This window comes from Nanorana parkeri, unplaced genomic scaffold, assembly GCF_000935625.1.
Source record: "Nanorana parkeri isolate BGI_ZX_2015 unplaced genomic scaffold, ASM93562v1 scaffold2693, whole genome shotgun sequence".
Lineage (NCBI taxonomy): Eukaryota > Metazoa > Chordata > Amphibia > Anura > Dicroglossidae > Nanorana > Nanorana parkeri.
This window is the reverse complement of record NW_017308961.1, coordinates 13,045-34,660: the sequence shown is the minus strand read 5'-3', so window position 1 is coordinate 34,660 and position 21,616 is coordinate 13,045. Positions and strand designations below refer to the sequence as shown.

General features: G+C 38.7%; 1 protein-coding gene across 1 annotated transcript in view; it reads left to right on the top strand.

The window, feature by feature from the left end:
* Positions 1-21,616, top strand: part of LOC108802173 (laminin subunit beta-4-like) — a 44,509-nt gene that overhangs the window by 18,839 nt on the left and 4,054 nt on the right. Inside the window, exons 3-9 of the mRNA XM_018574040.1 lie at positions 492-627; positions 1,139-1,212; positions 3,687-3,875; positions 6,844-6,907; positions 11,188-11,402; positions 13,318-13,438; positions 19,770-19,958. Of these exons, the coding sequence (XP_018429542.1) occupies positions 492-627; positions 1,139-1,212; positions 3,687-3,875; positions 6,844-6,907; positions 11,188-11,402; positions 13,318-13,438; positions 19,770-19,958 (988 nt within the window). The remainder of the gene's footprint in view (positions 1-491; positions 628-1,138; positions 1,213-3,686; positions 3,876-6,843; positions 6,908-11,187; positions 11,403-13,317; positions 13,439-19,769; positions 19,959-21,616) is intronic.

Sequence of the window (21,616 nt, the reverse complement as noted above, 5' to 3'; positions counted from 1 at the left end):
TGACTGCACCAAACAAGTTGAAACTTGCCACACACTGATACTAAGGTTCAATGTTACGCTTCTCATATTAAACATCCCTGCCTTTCCATTGGACGGCACTCGCCAGCAGCATTCACTGTATTTTTTTTATCATAGCTCGTATAACTAATTTTCTAAAGCATGAGGTGCTAGGGTACAGTCTTTACATGTATGCATAGTAAGGTGAAAAGTGAGTTTTGTTGAGGTTTGCCTGTGCTGAAGTGAAGATATATTTTTGCTGTGCTTTTGCTGATGATAAGCCTTTTACGTTGTAAAAAAACAGGATTCTATTTGAAAGCTTAAAGTGTCTTATGTATTGATGGTAATGCCAAACTCCATGAGTATCAACCATTGTGTAAGTTATACCCCCCCTGCTGAAGATTTTGTATGACACTGCTGAGGTAAGATGAATGTCAAGAAACTGGTCTGTTGGCAATTATGTACTAATACTTCTGATTTTGTTTTTATTTTAGGATGATCAAAAATGTTTTATGTGTGATTCCAGATATCCATATAATCCTTATAATCAACCAAACAGTCACCAGATTGAAAATGTTATAACAACGTTTGATTCAGACTGGAAGAATAAGTGGTGGCAATCAGAAAATGGTAAATGATGACTTTAAATACAACAGTAAACTTCAGTAATTTTTTTTGTCCTAAGGCAGCCCATAACAAATTGGTTTATTTTCCATGAATTATACTCCTGTAGAACATATGTATAGAAGAAACATATTTGATTAATTGATTCCTAATTAAACAAGGTATAAAGAAGATGCTTTTAATCACACCCTGGGATTTGGACCATGACAGATTGCTAGATAAGGGTCTCTAATCTGACAGCATACAGTAGTCCTGAGTGTAGTGCTTCTATATTGTGGACTAGTGTTGCATTTTTATACCTCTTTTTTCTTTTAGACTAAAATATTAGACTATAAAAATTAGCCACTAGCAAACTATTTCCTTTAAATAATCCCTGCTATTTTTGGCAACTGAAAACAAGAAAGGAGTGTCTCAGGGTTACTTTCCAAACTGTGCAAAACAATTCAAGAGCAAAATAATGTAAAAGGGGAAATTAATGCCTTCTCAGCTGAGTTACATTTTGCTTATTTTTTCCTAGGCATTGATTATGTCAGCATTAGACTGGACTTAGAAACATTGTTCCAGTTTAGCCATCTTGTAATGACCTTCAAGGTATTGTATACTTAAATGTAGCTTAATAATACTAATGGTATAACAATTCTTAATTTAAAGCAGTTACTATCTTGATTGTTTTATATTTTAAATATAATTTGTACTTTGAAAAACTAAAATATTGTTATGTATAATTATGTCAATGAGATAAAAAAAAAATCTGCACTCAAAACACAGAAGCAAAATCCCAGAAACCTCTATTCATTTACAAGTATAAAGCAGTTCAACAACAACCAGAAACCTTGCATATAGTTCATATAGAAAAAATGCAGCCAGGACCACGTTTATGATGCAAGCATAAAATGCCATATCTGTAATTGAATCTTCTTTATCAAATCAATTAGGAAATAGTGGCTTCCATCCACTGTCAGCTATAGAGCTGAGGATGTGCCACATTGTGTACATTTGCTAGGCCACCAAGTACCCTGGTTCAGTTTAATGGCTGCCCATGGTGAGGTAATGTACCAGGGGTGAGCTGCCTTTCAGGACTTGCTCACACCATCTCCAGACCAGATCTGGATGCATTTCTGTATAAGTGTTTATGTGCATTTGTTATGTGTTTTTGATGCGTTCCGGTGCATTTTATTAAAAAAAATGTTTATTGTGTTTGAGCGCATTTCAGGGACATTAAACACGAGTGTTTACATTCGTTTGCATGTATTTTATGCATTCCAGTGTTAAAAAATGCATGCTGCTGTACTGTTTTGAAAAGCTCTGGAACTGAACGGAATGGTGTAAATTTGCTTCATTTAAAACCATTGGAATCACTGTGTATCCATTTTTGGTGCAGATTAAAAAATGCACCAAAATGTAGATGTTGTGAACAGGCCCTCAGTAATTGGTGCATTAGCTTATAGGTCACATAACTGCATTTTTATTGCATTGCAATCCCCCATTGTGCTGAGGTAAAACAAAACTGGTTAATGAATCCAATTAAAAAATTAGTTTAGGATATAAAATAAAGATATGCGTACAGGTGCACAGAACTGTCATGGACCCTTTGTCATTTATATCATTGTTTTTATGGCAGCTTACATTCACCGGTCGAGTTTATATTGAGGACTTTAATAAAGATAATATAATAAGGATTTTATTTTTGTATGTCCTAACTGCATAATTTCTTTAACTTTATGAATAGAGCACCTTAATTAAAAAAGAAACGCAGAGTGTGAAACCTGTTAAAATGTTTACTGTCATATACCTGTATGAGGAGCCCAAAATAACAGGGGTGGCCTCTTGCACTATTCCCATATGAGCGATGGAAGGGCAAAAGTGTCCAGGTGCAGGAATTTGAGAGCTGCTATCAGATGTGCAGGAGTACAGTGGGTAATACACAGAGGATGAATCAGGTGGAGTACAGGTGGAGTTACAGTAAGTAACAGTAACAGATGAGCAGTGAAGCACCAAATTGTAAGCAGCATCAAGGTTCCTCCTTCACTTATTTTTAAAATGTAAAACTGTACAGTAGATAAGGGTCAAGCCAAGACAGGGGCAGAAAAAGCATAACGGGATGCTTTTTCTGCCTCTGTCTGAATAGAGGTTTCTGGGATTTTGACCCTTATCTACTGTACAGTTTTCTATTTTAAAAAGGTGGGTGCTGTGCTGCTGGGGGCACAGCTGGAGCGGAAGCCTCCCCTGCATCTGCATCCCTTGGCCATCTCCTGCACTGTGCAGGACTGAGCTGTTCAACTGATCATGCCTCACCCTGTGCAACCAGAGGTATACTGTTGTTGGCATGACAGCTGCCTGCTCTGTTTTAGGAGCTCTATGTGTCTGCAAGACTGAACTGTTTTTTTAACTGTTTGCATATACAGGTTTCAAATGTGTGTTCGTTTTTGTAATGTCAAATCAAAGAGCTTGGGGAGGGGGGGCTGCACTTTGGCATCCTCACCTTGGGTGCCAGAGGACCTTGTCCTGGCACTGCATTAGATATACAGTATCAATTAACTATGGTAAATATATATGATTTCAGACCAAAATCTAGCTATATAATATTGTGTTTACTCTTGAATGTAATAATTTGTCATTGCATAGAAAAAGGCTTGTCTCTCATTCTTTCAAACTAGTAATGATTGTTTTAGTATTTCCCCTTTATATACACATTAGCCTTCAAGGCACTTCCAATCTGATATCTTTAGCACACTTTTATACAGTATATACAAACTTTAAAGCCAGTTTGGTGCTGTGCAAATTGTACGTTTTTAAGAAGATGTTAGAGCAAACACCAGAAAGAATAGAACTGCTTTTATATGCTCAACACAGTTATACAAACTACAGACCCATTTTGGTGGGGTGCGAATTAACCTACCAGTATGTTTTTGAGATTTAACTAGAGCAAATACCAGTAGGATTAGAACGCAGGTTCCAGAGTTTGCAAGCCAATAATGCTAGATATATAGCCACAATGCTGCACATTTGTGTGTGTTATAATATTGTATAAGATTGTTATAATGTTATTATTGTATATTTTACAGTCATTTCGACCTGCAGCCATGCTGGTTGAGCGATCTCGTGACTTTGGAAGAACATGGAAAGTATTTAAATACTTTGCTCAGAACTGTGCATCAGCTTTTCCTGGCATCCCAGAAGGGCATGCTGATGATGTCGGGGATGTGGTTTGTGACTCTAGGTATTCAGACATTGAGCCATCCACAGAAGGGGAGGTAATGTCTTTTACTTTGCCTTCAGAACCATGGCACTTAGTCAGTGACATTAAAACATGCATCTGTGATTAAGAACTAAATGTTTACTTGCAGCATTTGCACTGATATTTACTTTTCTCTAAAACGTATTTACTAATGCATACCTTACACATGAACTGTTACTTGATATATGGAAAGAGAACATAAGTACATGTTAGAATGAATAACATAATTCACATGTTAATAATGCACCGTAACAGATGAGAAGTTACAAAAACTTTTGAACACTGGTTAGTAATGGAATGCGTAGGAATTTTCCTAATAAAATCTCCTTTTTGACAGCCTTGTGATTTTACATATAAAATAAACAGTACATGTACAGTAGTTAGTTGGTTATCATCACATAGTGATAGTCTTATTGGGGTGGAAAAATACTTAATGCATGTTTCTGTAAGGGTGGGGTAGATAGCTTAAAGATTACAATGTGTCAGATTTAGCCATGAACATTTATGTTCTAAACATGTGTAATTAATTTTCCACTGAGCCTGCACGGGCGTGCTCCATCTGTCAAGGTATGCAGGCCATCTCATAAGCATGTCTTGGTCTATAGTCAGCGGACATGCTCATTTTGTTTGACTATTTGCATTGACTATATTGTAATTATATTTTATTTACCCAGCACTGACATCATGGGGGTGATTTACTAACCTAAACACACGCACGCACTAGGTGTGTGTGATCTTTACACAGCAAAACGTATTTATCAACCAAAAAGTCTCTAAAAGCATATTTCCACTAATGCCATATATGGAAAAATCATGCACATGATGCATATATTATGCTGCTTCACAGTTTAGACAAAAATGGTTAGCTCATGCATTTACATTCCGAAATTCATCAACGCAAGCAACACAACATAGAGCTAATTTACACAACATCACCTTGCAATTCATGCAAGGCTTTGCACAACACACCTGCTGGGTGTGTGCACACTACAAAGGTGTTTAGATTCCACCCATAGATCATGCTGGGAGGGAACACACTACAGAGGTGTATACATGTTCATGGTGTGTTTATAAGGTTAGTAAATCAACCCCCTAAAGTCCAGATATAGATAAATGTAATTTTGCTGATCTGCAGGATTCCCAAGTTACGCCAATCGAGTTACTATGGAGCAGGGGTTCTTAAACGTTTTGTTCCAAGGCCACAAATAAGAAATGTGTTTCTGTACTATTACCCAATAAGATAATTATTACCAAAATGTCTGCAATGCCATACAAAGGCAAATGACAATGGCCAATTAAAATAAATACATTTTAAAAAACACGGTAAATGTATTTGTTTCCATGCAAATAAAAAACTGTTCTTTGTATTTTGTAAAGCAGTATAGTGAACAGCCACCATACTGTTACCAAAATAAAAATTATAATTCAAAACAAAAAATAGATTCCTGAGTATAATCGCAACAGTATTATGAAAGACCTGAAGCATCTGGGCATTTCAAGGAGAACAATGATGCAATGCTTGCAGTGCATCTTCTCAAATATCTGGTATGGCCACATTTCCCTGACTATAGATGGAGCTTAAAGGAGCAAACTTAACTAAACCCCTACAATTTTACATTTCTAACCTCTGCATTGGATTTAGTTACTCTTCACAAAGCAGAGGACTCCTCCAAGACCAAGGGGTCACCCAAAGTGAGAAACTGAACCAAAATGAGCATCCAACGATCACCTCAAAAGTGCAAAAAGTCCTTCATTAATATCACAACTATAGAAGGAACACAAAATGCAGTTTTTTCGATATCCAAAAATCCCTCTACATCAGGGTTAGAAAGGATACATGAAACAAGAATAGTAAAAACATAAATAACAATTAAATACACAATAAAATTACATTTGTAAACAATACATAGAGCACATCGAAAATAATGAAAGAAATACAAAAACCAGAATAATCTTTTGTATCGAAAACAGGATCAAATTTGGATAAACTTTGGAAATTAAACCTAATATACAATTATGGAAAAAAAATGGGTCCAGATAGGATCAGTATTACCCCTTTGGTGAAAAAATGGGGGATAACCTTGTGGGCTAAATAACAAATTTCAATACAAAAGCAATATGCCATGAATTGAAATAGCATTGTCTAATACAAAAAACATTCAAGCTAGAAAAAGATGGGGGGTTAATAAGTAAATCAGCAATCAGAAAGGATACAAGTAATAAATGTCAAAGCAACATAAGTCTTCATTATGCCACAATGTGAAGAAAGATTGGAAAATTGGCCTATATAGAACCTTGAGATATATAGAATGTATAGTATCTGTCCCAGTGTATAAATACAAAGTTGTATATAAAGAGATAAGAGGTTATTCAGATTGATCAATTACTAAAGGGAAACAATGAGGAGTTAATAGAAACAGCGGAAAACATCTAGTCAACGGGAGGTTAAATGATGCATAATATACTGACTTTTGTCACCATGTTTTCCAGGGAATGTAGTAAAATAGTAGATACTGTGAAAAAAAATCTCCCAGCCTTATGTGCCCATAGTCAAATACATGGGGTGTTAGAGGGTGCTAGCAGATTAGCTAGTAGAAGGGCAACAACTCTGGGCCCCATGGAGTCTCCCTCCTTTTTATAGATAGTTAACCTTGGTTTCTGCACAGAGTTCCTTCCAATTCGATTTCAGGAACTGCACATACTGTGATGTACGGTACAAGCCTAAACTAAAGTGGTATGATTGATGGTGTCTGATTAAACTTTCCCATTTTATCAGTTTATTAATTGTGGTACTGGGAATGTGGTTTATATTATTTTCAACAATTGTTTCTACCATTGCTTACATGCTTATATGCTATGCTCTGTCCAGTTCTATACGTGTACTATAAAGGGAATCAGATATCTTTTGTAAACAATTTAGAATAAAATTATATTTGGATAAAATATTCTGTTTTAATATTATTCCTTTCAAATTTGTTTTACAGGTGGTTTTAAAAGCACTTGATCCTAGTTTCGAGATTATTGATCCTTATGATCCCTATATACAAGGTAAACATGCACTTTAAATGAAAAAGCATGTATAAAATGTCAAACCAACATCTTTATTTTGGAATTGTCATTCAAAAGGACGAGCAAGAACTATTAACATCTATAGATAGATTTACATGTATTCTTTTTATTAGGTCTAACATTTAGAGGGTTATTCACAAAGCTAGCCAAAGGATCAGCCGTAGCTCCGGCTGATCCTTCGGCTAGCTTAGGTTGCTGGAGCCCTTCGGCAGGCCATATATATATATATATATATATATATAAATAGCTCTGACATATATATATTCCGCAGCGCTGTACAGAGAACACTGAGCCAGTCACATCACTCAAGCTTGGAGCGGTGGAAGCAAAAAAAAAAGTGTGGTGTGCAATACAGTGAAATGTAAAATGTAAAATTATGCAGCAATCAATGCAGAATGGCATCGGTTATAGAGGAATACAGCAAATCCCAGCAATACAATATACATACAGTGTACAATGTATTGCTGGGATTTGTGGTCCTCTATAGCTGATGGTACATATACAGCATGTGGGGGTGGGGTGCAGGTAGTCTTACCTGCACACTCTTCAAGCAACTTTACTTTCTTCCGAGATCTTGGGACTGTCGGCAGCTGCTGTTCCCCCACGCCGTAGTCTCCCTGCAACGACGTGATCATCTTATCAGTCAGCATCTTAGCAGGCAGCGACGGGAGAGAGCTCAGAGCTGGGAGAGGCGGAAAAGAGGTTCGGCACGTGTGGAGCCACGAACAGGTGCAACTAATCGAAAGCCGACTAATCGATGATGGAAAATGTTTACACCATTTTCCATCATTGATTTTAATCGACTTAGTTGATTAGTTGTTGCAGCCCCCTGTCACATCAGTCTCTGTACATAGGAGCTTACACTCTAATGTCCCCTCCCCCACAGTCACATCAGTCTCTGTACAGAGGAGCTGACACTCTAATGTCCCCTCCCCCCACAATCACATCAGTCTCTGTACAGAGGAGCTTACACTCTAATGAAGTGACGCGGTGGACACTAGACGTGCACTGTCAAAAAATTTGTTTAGTTTCATTTTGTTTTGATTCAGATTTTTGCGTTATTTTGTTTTTCGGGATTCAGACGAAATTCGTTAGCGGTAGTCTGTACGAATATTCATTTCCGTTTCATGTTCATATCGTTCGTTTCATTTCATTTTTTAAAATGACACTTTGCTGCAATGAGAATTCGTCCACAAACGAAAATGCGTACAGACAACCGCTAACGAATTTCGTCCGGAAAACTAATTTTTCTGAATTAAATCACACATGTCTACTGGACGCAGGACTTAGGGTTAGTTCACACCATAAGCAGTGGTGTGACTCACCTTTGTTCCCGGCTGAAGGGGGCATGGAGGGCCATTGAAGTGAATGGCACTGTAGCCATGCCCTCCGGCCGCAATGCGATCGCCCGCACGGGATTGCAAGGCACAGTGTGACTGCAGTGCGTTTGAGTGCGGTGCGGCCGGAGGGCATGGCTATGGTGCCATTCACTTCAATGGCAGGGCTTAGTGACGACGCGCTGGACACAGGCTTAGTGACAATGCGCTGTACGCAGGGCTTAGTGACAATGCTGGACGCAGGGCTTAGTGACGATGCACTGGCCGCAGAGCTTAGTGATGACGCGCTGGACGCAGGACCCACCTGACAGTGACCCTGCAGAGCCCACCATAGATGCTGCACAGCCCATCTGAAGGGGTCTCAGGCGGAAGTGACATCACAGCACTAACGTCACGTCTCCCGGTCAGTCAGCATTCAGACGAGCAGCGCTGCTAGGGCCAGGCCTCCGCCGCTGCTGCTGCGGGGGACCGGCTGCCTCCTCGCCCATCACTGTCAGCCGATACTCATGTAGGGGTCCCAGGCAGGCCCCATAGGCTGTCCGGGCCCCTTATATGAGTATCGGCCGTACCCCCCTGATGGCGGCCCTGCCCTTCGGTTCTGTAGAATCGAAGGGCTTCTGTACAGGCTATTCACTATAGCCCATACAGCTCCCGAAGTTGGCCAATCGGCTCAGTCGAACCGAAGGCATATGCTTTGGCACAACTGAGCCGAGGTGAAACCCGAAGCGGGCCGAGCGGCCAAAAGCCTTGTGACTGATAGCTGGGTGGAGCCAGCAGGTTACCTGGGGACACTGAACTGTCATTACATAGATCTGTCATTGCAACTGACTGGAGCCAGCCGTGAGATCACGGCCGGCTCCGCAAAGTTGTTATTCATTGGCCGGGACCTGCTAGAAGACTCTAGCAGGTCCCGGCCAATAGGAAACAGTTAGGCGGAGCTAGCTGTCATTGCTAGTTCCGCCCAATTGTTTCTTTTTTAATTTGATCTTTATGTTTGTTTTTTGTTTTTTTTAATGATCTTTATTTTTCTTTTTTCAATAATCTTTTTTTTTAAATCTTTATTTATTTTTTAGGATTGACCATTTATTTACATTTGGAAACCGTTTTTTCTATGCTTTTTTTTACTTTTCTTATTGTTTTACTATTCTTCTCGGTCCCACGGAGGTACCAAGCAGTATAGCGGCGGCATTCAGCTATTCACTCGCTGCTGTTCAGCCCCAAGAGTATAGGCCACATGGCAGCGAGAAGCCTGCCAAAGGTTCAGCTCAGTCGATCCAGATGTTGGATCGGCTGAGTTGAACTCCTTCTGCACTTTGGCTCAGCCGAACATGCTGAGCATGTTCCACCAAACCGAAGCCAGCCAAAGCAAGCTGATGTACAGCTGATTTTAGCCGATGTACAGCTGATTTCAGCCGTACAACGGCTAAAATCAGCTGCCTGAAGCCTGAAGTGAATATGAATTACTGTTTTTATAGTAACCACCTCAGGGCTAGAGCATTTTTTTAAATTATTCACACACATGCTAAAATCTGAATTTTGAGATAAAAAATTACTTTAAACCCCAGAACAAATATGTATTGTCTGAAAGCAGACACCGTGTAGAATAAAAAGGTAGCTGCACTTTTTATGTTGCATAATATTTGCTTATGAAATCGATCGTTTTAGGGACAATATACTAAAATACATTTTAGTGCACACAAACAAAATATAATACCCACATTTTTGGGGGGAAAATATAAAAGATGTGGGTGTTTGCACACCCGTGCAATGGTGAAAAACTATGGTATTCAAAATTGCCCATAGGTGACACTTTAAAAGCCTTTACTGCTCAGTTTAGCATTAACAGCAAAATATGTCCTGAAATTATTGCTCTCACTCTGATGTTTGTGATGATATCTAACATGTGAGGTGTATTCGCTGTTTATGTACATGTGCATGCCCTGGGTGCATGTGTGCATTCACATGCAGATGAAGGTGGGCAGTCGGGTTGCTTTTACTTTTTTTTGTTTTGATTTATTTTATTATTATTTAAATTTTTAACCCTTTTTTAATTTTATTTCAACTTTAACTTTATTGCTATCACAAGGGGGCTATATGATAGCATTGTCAGGAAGACATATGCACATCGTCGTCCTGAAGTGGTACCTAAGTATGGTGGTTCTGAAGTGGTTAAAATAAATATAGTGTTTTTTTAATCTAACAATTCTTCACAGTTTGTTTAGGGACTTTTTGGAAGATGCCTGTAACATGTCAGAAATATCAATAAAATATATCTAAAGACCAAACTTTTTGTTTTGGACGAAGAAGGTAGGGGTTAAAACTCTTGACAGTTTTTTTTTGTTCTGCTTTTTTTTACAATCTGTGCCATATTTGGGAATTTTCCTATTACTTGCTGTCCTCTAGATACAACAGAAAGGACATTTCTCTAAAGTAAAGATAAACTACTTTTAGACAGTTGTCACACAGTCTAGTTGGAAGATTTCTCCTTCATTTCTGTTTTTTATTACCGAAATGGAAATGACAGCCTATTCTCCATTATTATCCTTGCCTTTTAATTTTAGACCTGGTGCTCATTCCAGCCCTGGAGCCACTGGTGGCTGTCTATAGGCCGTTAAAAGTTGGAAAATTATATTAATAATTTTGAGAACATTAAAGTTGACTGCGCATGCTACAGTCTGATTTTACCATTTCTGTACAATGTCCTTGAGATATACTAACAATTCTGTAGTGTGAAGGCATATTTAGAACAATCTATTCACAACATAACATGGTAAGTGCAAATGAGATTTTACAACCACATGATAATGTTTGTGGTCAGCTTTACAGTCCTTGAAACTGTGTATAGAAGGGCAGTGTCGTCATATACATTCCTAACCAGTTTTATGTGACACCGTGTTTTTGTTTTGTTTTTTTCTCATCTAGATATAATTACTCTCACTAATCTAAGAATCAATTTTACAAAGCTTCACACTTTTGGGGACACACATAGCAATGGGTGGCAGAGTGAGCCCCATGAGAAATACTACTATGGCTTATATGAAATGATCGTGAGAGGAAACTGTTTCTGCAATGGACATGCTAGCCAATGTGTTCCTGTGGATAACATGAGAGGTGATGTGTTCAGTCAGCCTGGAATGGTAGGACATAGATACTGTGCCTCCCTTCTGTGATGTAGTTACATCATCTCTTAGCTAAATCAGAAGTAAGACACATCATGATTTCTGTATCTGCTTTGTACTCGATATCATAAACGATTGTATTACATTTACTTCAGCTTATGCCTTTAGTTATACAGTTTTTATGAAGATTTAATAAAGTCTTTTGCATAGCATAGTTAAATAAGCAATACATAATCTTTATTACCCTAAAATAATTAACTAGTCAATACTGTACAGGAGATCTACAAGACAAGAGAAATAGTCAACAATATATTAAAGTGTCACTAAACTCAGAAGTTCAATCTTAAAAATGCATTCAAGTACCTTAACTATTAACAAAAATGTATCTTATTTGTGCATCACTCAGCTGTAGATCCTCAAATCATCTCTGAATTGGTGCGCACACCATCCTTCCTTATGGAGGGTGGCTACTTTTGTTCCCCATGATCCCTGTGTGTGTGTTGTAAAGTAGTCACTACTCCAAGCTCGCTTAATAGTAAATAGTTAAGGTATTTGAATGCATTTTTAAGATTTAACTTCTAAGTTTGGTGTCACTTTAATATTAAAGATTTAAATGACACTAAGACCACCATTTGTTTTCCCATTAATTTTGGTTCCTAAATAAATAGTGCTTAAAGTTCCTAAAGTGGATCTATAAGTAAAAATACAAGGTCTGCATTATATACTAGAGACTATCACTCATCATAACCACTTTTAAAAAATAAAAAAGTATTAAATATTCTTACCTTACCCCTGTTTCCACACCAACGGTGCCTAGGCTTGGGTGATGTCATCATCTTTCCACTGAAATTTCAAGGAATGCTGAGTATGGCAAATTTGATCCTGCACTGTGCTACAGCATCTGTGAAATTTCAGATACTCAGCTTTACATAGGATCTCATTGGAAGGAGTGTGGTGTCACCCCTGCAGTACAGATTTTGTGGGTAAGGCATGCATATGTCCTAAGATTTTCTCCTTATAGTTTTATTTTTTAACTAAATTGTGTTTTTTATGGCAGAGGAGGAGCCTGATATATTAAGATGACCTTGCATTTTTACTGCAAGGTCTTTTCTACTTTAGGAGGAAATGTCTATAGGTCTTTCATTGGTCCTCATTGATCAAAATAATTTTTGCTAATGAGTCTGTTCTTTGTTAAAGACACCCTTTTACTTCTTAAAGCGTAAACCTGTCTTGAATTAAGAAATATGGTAAAAGATGACCTATTGGACCATATTTTTTTCCCATTACCCAGGGGTTCTGACTTTACAGCAGGGTATATGAGTTTTAATATGTTGACCATAGTCAAAAGCAGTTTCCAAATGGCAGTCCTGCCATAATTATAGCTTTGTGAAGATTAGAATGTAACATTTTTGGTGGCCTGAGTTACAGAGATGCAGATCCAAGTCCATATTAATTTTGAAAGCTGTATTTCTGTAGCAAACCCCAACTTTCCCATTAAGCATTACTGTCCATTTTTGTCCATATGCTACCATCAACAACAAAAAATCCGATTCTAGTAATAGATCTATTCTGGAAAAGTAAATTGCTTTACATTTCTAGTATGTCTTGGGGACTTTTGGTAAGGAGATCTCTATACCTGAATTTACAGGCCTGCATGTTGGCTGAAGAAATTATGAAAAAGTCGCACTCTGCATGTTTGATATTTATTTATTTTATAGTATACAAAAATACTATTTTTCTTCGAAAGTTCTTAGCATTCTATAGTTAAGAAAATGCCTAAAATATACAAAAGACTATGCTCAAACATGTGCTTTCATTTTGCTATTCTCTGTTTCTTTACAATGCATGAAATTGATTAATACAATAGGATATCCATGTCCCTAAAATTAAGCCTGTTAAACAGACAATACAATATGTGTTTTTCTGTTTCAAGGTTCATGGTAAATGTGTCTGTCAACATAACACAGATGGCCTCAACTGTGAAAAATGTAAAGAATTTTATAATGATGCACCATGGAGCCCAGCAGTTGGTTTTGAAGACAATGCGTGCAGAAGTAAGTGTTGAATATATGTGTTTTAAGTCTTACTCTGGGCTTTACATACTGTATCTCCACAGTATTCCTCATCAGCTATGAACATCATTTAAGTAAACATTTAGTATGTTGCATGTGGTACATAAAAAAAATGCTTTTTCTTCTATATGATATGCATGATGTCTCAAGTTCAAGTATACTAGCTGTAAGTTGACATGTCCGTTACAGATTAAGAAGGTTAGTTAAAGTGTCTATATAGACAAAATGTTTTGTTTTTTAGTATTGGATATAGTTGGATGGAATTAGAACCCCAATCAGGTTTGTATTGCTGTCTATGTTTCTACTGGGTTAATCCATTTTTACTTTTGGTGACCAACACTGAGGCTAGGTTCACACCTAGGTGATTCCTGATCGCGTGGCAATTCGCGCGGTTTTGTGCAGGATTGCTGCGCGGTCGGGAGTCGCCAAGGTGTGGACTGATCGATGTGGGTGTCATTATTTTCTAATGGCAACCCAGTTGCGTTGGGTGGATCGCACGGTATCCCACCGTGATTCTGCTGTGCAAGTGAACGCGATAAAAGCAGCGCACCGTGTGTCGCAAAAAAAGGTACTTGTACCTTTTTTTAGCAATTGCCATGCGGATGTCACCGCGGCAAACTATGTGTGCACTAGCACATTATCACGCGGCCCCCGGGACACAAGTCCCGGGTGTCGTGCAGTGTAGTGCAGGTGTGAACCTAGCCTGAGACAGAAAGTGATGTTAGATTTGTAACCAGAACAAGAAGTGAAGGTTAATTTTCTAATGGGACATTTGTTCTTGTAGAAACTATATAAGAGGGGATTTGCCTTCTTGTTAAAAAGATTAACTGTCACTTCCTGTTGCATCTCCAGAATAGGAAATAGAGGAAAAGCTCTGTAAGGAGACAGGGATAGCAAAAATAAATTTTATACCTTACCTACTCTATTCAAAACCAAGAATAAAAGATTTGGCTATACCTACACTTTAATCAATGTGCATTGGATGCCTCTTTCTATACCTGTGTGTATTTACTTGCATTTCCTTCTACAGCATACCTTAAATATTAGAGGCATCCGTGAAACACTCAAATGACTTCTGGAGTGTGTACTAAATTTCTGTGTTGCCAAATAATTTCAGTCAACATGCTGTAACACTTAGTCATCCCCCTTAGCCATACCCCTCTATTACAAAAATATTGAAATAAGGATTATGAACTTAATCATAATCCTAATTCTAGTTGAAGAATGAAGGGATGCAACTGATTCTAGCATCAATTACAACACCTGAGCAAGAAATAATAACAGGCATTTCCAAGCATATAATTGTTTTGTTTGTTGAAAACTGTAGTATTGTACAGTCGGTGGGCTCCACCCTATGACCAAGTTAAGGAGGCAGCTGTGGTAGAGCCATGACTATGGGGGTTATTCACTATTGAGCTAAGGGATTAAGCCGAAGCATTGGCTAATCCTTCAGCTCAATTCAGCCGACAGAGCCCTCTGGTTCAGCTGAACTGAAGGGCTGTTTATTCACAATAGCCTGCACAGCAGCCGAAGGCAGCCGGATGACTAAGCCAAGCTGAACGCATATGCTTTGGTTCGGCTGAGCCAAAGTCACAGCTGAAGCGGGGAGAACGGTCTGCCGTTCTCCCTGCAAATGTAAACAACTGGGCAGAACCAGCTCTTATGCCACAGCTGACTCTGCCCAGTTGTTGTCTTTCATAGTAGCCCATCATCTTCAAGTCATTTGAGGACACTGGGCTGTCACTGAATGACAACAACTGGGTGGAGCAAGTTGTGACATCATCCGTACAGGGCTGAAGTGAATATCCGAACGGCATTCGGCTCACTTCAATTTGGCACGGTTATTCATTTGGATGCCTTTGGCAGCTGAGTGAATAACCCCCTGTGTGTTTAAAGACAGATATTTGACTGCCTTTCATTTTCTGGGAGATTTTTGCTTGTCTAGGGCTAGCCTTAGAATATGAAACTTAGAGTAAGTAACAGTGGTTGCAGCTTGGACCTTACTTACCTTCATATCCCTGATTCATTTGAATTACCAGTGGTATAATTAAGCCATTGTCAATGTGCACAATGACACTTCATTGCAAGGGACTATCTGTACAAATGTAACTAGCACAGAATGATAAAATACACCTGTAATGTATATGCAGGGAAGATATGTATTCTTACAAAGAAGGTAACTATGTTGACAGAGAAGACATCAGACTGCCAGGTCTAATTATTTAAAGAGTGTGAACACTGATCTTACACCCACACTAATTTAGGGAAGATTTATTTCCAGTTACAATAATGCAATCATAAAGCACGTAGGGGTTCAAGGCAAATAGAGTATTCACTTTGCAATAGTAGTTTCCCTTAGCTTAGTGAATGTGATGAAAATTCACATTGCAAACAATGTCCATTCATGTGCCAGGAAAAAAAGTGTTTTACTTGCACATAATCAAACTACAGTAGCAGCAGCAGAGCTTTATCTCATTTGCAAAGGTAAGGGAAATTCCCTTGCAATGTAAACAACCTATTTGCCTTAAACTGCACTGCATCAAAACAACATGTAATATGGTAATACAAAAATCACTGCGCTAGGAGTGAGTATCTAAATAGCTAATTAGACCAGCCGCAACAATGTGTAAAGTGAATATAATTGTGTAGCAAATAAGTTGCGCTCGGTCTGAGTGGTGAAAATCTAAATATTATACACACACCTATATAGTGTTATATTACACCTATAATAAATATACCGTGCAACTCAGTGCGCTCTGATTATTTTCTGAATATAGAGGGTTAAATATCCAGAATGATAGTAACAGTATAGCAAGCAGTCCTTTCAATGATTAGGTAGTATGCATGAGATGAGGTTAAAGCGGTTACTTTCCTTTTTTCAATGCTGCCTGGGTGGGTAATCCATTCACTCCCTAGACAAGTGTCCAAGAAAAACGTATCCAACCAATCGGTGGCCCAGAGAGTCTGGGGAGTCCTGAGAATTCAGTGATCCTTCGCTCACTTAACTCTCCAAATCCAAAGATCAGACGTAATTTTCTACTCTCATACCGATTTTTCTGGGGACTCACCACCCGACTGGCGGCGTAAACCTGTTGATATCTCCCAGGAAAAAAATGGAGAAAGGAGTGCAGTAACTCAAAATGTTTAATTGTTAAAAATACACAAATGCACTTACAAAATTCACGAACGTTTAGAGCTTTAAAAGCATTAGCAGAATCTCAGCTGTGAGCGGCGAGGACAGATCTTCCTTTGACTAGTTTCGTTCATTAACTTTTTTGTGTAGTGTATTGTGTATTGTGTATAATATTTAGATTTTCGCCACGTTGTTTTTTTTTTGTGTGATTAGGATACTTCAACTGTTTTCTGCTTTTGTTCTTGTAGAAACTATATAAGAGGGGATTTGCCTTCTTGTTAAAAAGATTAACTGTCACTTCCTGTTGCATCTCCAGAATAGGAAATAGAGGAAAAGCTCTGTAAGGAGACAGGGATAGCAAAAATAAATTTTATACCTTACCTACTCTATTCAAAACCAAGAATAAAAGATTTGGCTATACCTACACTTTAATCAATGTGCATTGGATGCCTCTTTCTATACCTGTGTGTATTTACTTGCATTTCCTTCTACAGCATACCTTAAATATTAGAGGCATCCGTGAAACACTCAAATGACTTCTGGAGTGTGTACTAAATTTCTGTGTTGCCAAATAATTTCAGTCAACATGCTGTAACACTTAGTCATCCCCCTTAGCCATACCCCTCTATTACAAAAATATTGAAATAAGGATTATGAACTTAATCATAATCCTAATTCTAGTTGAAGAATGAAGGGATGCAACTGATTCTAGCATCAATTACAACACCTGAGCAAGAAATAATAACAGGCATTTCCAAGCATATAATTGTTTTGTTTGTTGAAAACTGTAGTATTGTACAGTCGGTGGGCTCCACCCTATGACCAAGTTAAGGAGGCAGCTGTGGTAGAGCCATGACTATGGGGGTTATTCACTATTGAGCTAAGGGATTAAGCCGAAGCATTGGCTAATCCTTCAGCTCAATTCAGCCGACAGAGCCCTCTGGTTCAGCTGAACTGAAGGGCTGTTTATTCACAATAGCCTGCACAGCAGCCGAAGGCAGCCGGATGACTAAGCCAAGCTGAACGCATATGCTTTGGTTCGGCTGAGCCAAAGTCACAGCTGAAGCGGGGAGAACGGTCTGCCGTTCTCCCTGCAAATGTAAACAACTGGGCAGAACCAGCTCTTATGCCACAGCTGACTCTGCCCAGTTGTTGTCTTTCATAGTAGCCCATCATCTTCAAGTCATTTGAGGACACTGGGCTGTCACTGAATGACAACAACTGGGTGGAGCAAGTTGTGACATCATCCGTACAGGGCTGAAGTGAATATCCGAACGGCATTCGGCTCACTTCAATTTGGCACGGTTATTCATTTGGATGCCTTTGGCAGCTGAGTGAATAACCCCCTGTGTGTTTAAAGACAGATATTTGACTGCCTTTCATTTTCTGGGAGATTTTTGCTTGTCTAGGGCTAGCCTTAGAATATGAAACTTAGAGTAAGTAACAGTGGTTGCAGCTTGGACCTTACTTACCTTCATATCCCTGATTCATTTGAATTACCAGTGGTATAATTAAGCCATTGTCAATGTGCACAATGACACTTCATTGCAAGGGACTATCTGTACAAATGTAACTAGCACAGAATGATAAAATACACCTGTAATGTATATGCAGGGAAGATATGTATTCTTACAAAGAAGGTAACTATGTTGACAGAGAAGACATCAGACTGCCAGGTCTAATTATTTAAAGAGTGTGAACACTGATCTTACACCCACACTAATTTAGGGAAGATTTATTTCCAGTTACAATAATGCAATCATAAAGCACGTAGGGGTTCAAGGCAAATAGAGTATTCACTTTGCAATAGTAGTTTCCCTTAGCTTAGTGAATGTGATGAAAATTCACATTGCAAACAATGTCCATTCATGTGCCAGGAAAAAAAGTGTTTTACTTGCACATAATCAAACTACAGTAGCAGCAGCAGAGCTTTATCTCATTTGCAAAGGTAAGGGAAATTCCCTTGCAATGTAAACAACCTATTTGCCTTAAACTGCACTGCATCAAAACAACATGTAATATGGTAATACAAAAATCACTGCGCTAGGAGTGAGTATCTAAATAGCTAATTAGACCAGCCGCAACAATGTGTAAAGTGAATATAATTGTGTAGCAAATAAGTTGCGCTCGGTCTGAGTGGTGAAAATCTAAATATTATACACACACCTATATAGTGTTATATTACACCTATAATAAATATACCGTGCAACTCAGTGCGCTCTGATTATTTTCTGAATATAGAGGGTTAAATATCCAGAATGATAGTAACAGTATAGCAAGCAGTCCTTTCAATGATTAGGTAGTATGCATGAGATGAGGTTAAAGCGGTTACTTTCCTTTTTTCAATGCTGCCTGGGTGGGTAATCCATTCACTCCCTAGACAAGTGTCCAAGAAAAACGTATCCAACCAATCGGTGGCCCAGAGAGTCTGGGGAGTCCTGAGAATTCAGTGATCCTTCGCTCACTTAACTCTCCAAATCCAAAGATCAGACGTAATTTTCTACTCTCATACCGATTTTTCTGGGGACTCACCACCCGACTGGCGGCGTAAACCTGTTGATATCTCCCAGGAAAAAAATGGAGAAAGGAGTGCAGTAACTCAAAATGTTTAATTGTTAAAAATACACAAATGCACTTACAAAATTCACGAACGTTTAGAGCTTTAAAAGCATTAGCAGAATCTCAGCTGTGAGCGGCGAGGACAGATCTTCCTTTGACTAGTTTCGTTCATTAACTTTTTTGTGTAGTGTATTGTGTATTGTGTATAATATTTAGATTTTCGCCACGTTGTTTTTTTTTTGTGTGATTAGGATACTTCAACTGTTTTCTGCTCACTGTATTGATGTTATTAAGCTGCAGGCTCTCTACATCCGCGTCTTGTCACCGTACTGCTCTACAAAGATGGCGCCGGTGTAGTCGGCTGCCGTCACGACTGCTCTGCAGTCGTGTAAGCATTTCACTGCATATCATACTTGTACGATTGTGTATGTGACAAATAAAATCTATCTATCTATCTAAACATGTAATATGCACATTGGCCCAACACAAAACTGTGATTTGGCCTTTAAAGTGGAAATAGGGGCTAAAATCATTAATGACATATTGCAGAACTACCATCTTGTATGCATGTTAGTTGGATTTTAGTTGCTAACAAACAAATCTGTTTTTTATTCTTTTTAGAATGCAACTGTAATGAACACTCCGATAAGTGTCACTTTGAAATAAAGGTCTATCAAGCCAATAATGGCACCGGTGGCGGTGTTTGTGATAATTGTCAGCACAACACTGTAGGAAATCAGTGTGAATTTTGCAAGCCATACTTCTATAATGATCCTCTTAAAGAAATTTCGGACCCAGACACTTGTATTCGTAAGTTATATTACACATTCTCAAGATAAAATGTTTAGCCTCAAAAAATATTTGTCTAGCTGAAAATTCTCAAAGATTATCACTTAAGACTGTTTTGTACTTGAAACACACATTATCAATTGCTTCATAATGCCTATACTACCTGATTAATGCCAGTAATGATTATATTTGTCAGATCAATAAAAAATAATCTCATTTATAGAGTACAGACATTCCTCGGTTAACGACTTACCTGCTTTGCGACCACTCGCACTTACGATGGACCGCCGAGCGACCTCCGACCTCGCGTGTCAGCGTCAGTGCGACGTGTCGCCGGCGGAAGTGACATCCTCCGATCTTCACTACGGGTACCGGTAAGTATTTTCATTGCCGATGTACAGTAAACTGTTCGGTACTGTACATCTGCAACGCTATACAGTACTGTACTAATGCAGTACAGTACTGTATAGAGTTCCTCACTTAACGACCAATGCGTTTAACGACCTGGTTGTAGGAACGGAACTCGGTCGTTAAGTGAGGAATGCCTGTACTATATATGGCTATATTGCACCAGGTCAATAGTCATATTCCTTTAGTTAGATTTTTTAATATTTATTTTCTGTCTATTAATATTTTAAACTATTCTAAAGGATTGAAAACAAAGTTTCAAATGTATTATCAATAATAGTGATCAAGGTTATAAGATGTACAAGATGCATTTGCTGTGTAAAATGTCTCCAATCTATTCCATTCCTCCACTTTGCTGATCTACTAAACTAGTTCTTTCTCAGGTTATAGGGTTTTTTCCTGTGGCTCCCTCTACACAAGTATCAGCTATTTCCCATAGCCAAAATATTATTTTATGTTCACTATTGCAGCAGTAAATTGTCCCTATAAATATTTGAAATGGTTGAAACTGTGAAAAGAGAACAGCAAAATGGGTACATTTTAAAGCCGTAGGCTGCTGAGTGAATGACCGACCTGAACACTGTTCGGCTATTCACTTCAGGCTGGTACGGCTGATTTCAGCCATACATCGGCTGAAATCAGCCGTACATCGGCTTGCTTCGCATGGCTTCGGGTCGGCCGAACAGGCCCAGCATGTTCGGCTGACCCGAAGTGCAGAAGGAGTTCGACTCCAACATCTGTATCAGCTGAACCGAACCTCCGGCAGGCTACTCACTGCTGTTCGGCCTATTCTTATAGATGACGAATAGCAGTGAGTGAATAGCCGAATGCCGCTGAGCGGCATTCGGCTCGGCTGTTCTGCTCGGCCCCTCAGAGGGACCGAGTAGAACAGAAAAATAGTTAAAAAAGTGTAAATAAAAAACGATTGTGCGGAGCTAGCAATGACAGCTAGCTCTGCCCAACAGTTTTCTATTGTCCGGCGGTTGTGCTGCCGTCAACAAAAAAGAAAAAAAAACTCTCTCGGTCGCTCTGGGAGCCTCCCGCTCCCAGCCGCCCAGGAGAGAAACACTGCTTTTTCTTTTTTTTTATTTATTCTGACACGGAGCCATGTCAGAATAGAAAAATAAATAAATAAATGTTTTGCCCATTGGAATGCATTGCTAGATTCCTATTGGCTATTTCAAATTGCAATAGCCAATAGTAAACTAGCATTGTACCCGCCCTCTGCTGATGGACCTGATGGGGAACTGCAAAAGAGGGCGGGTACAATG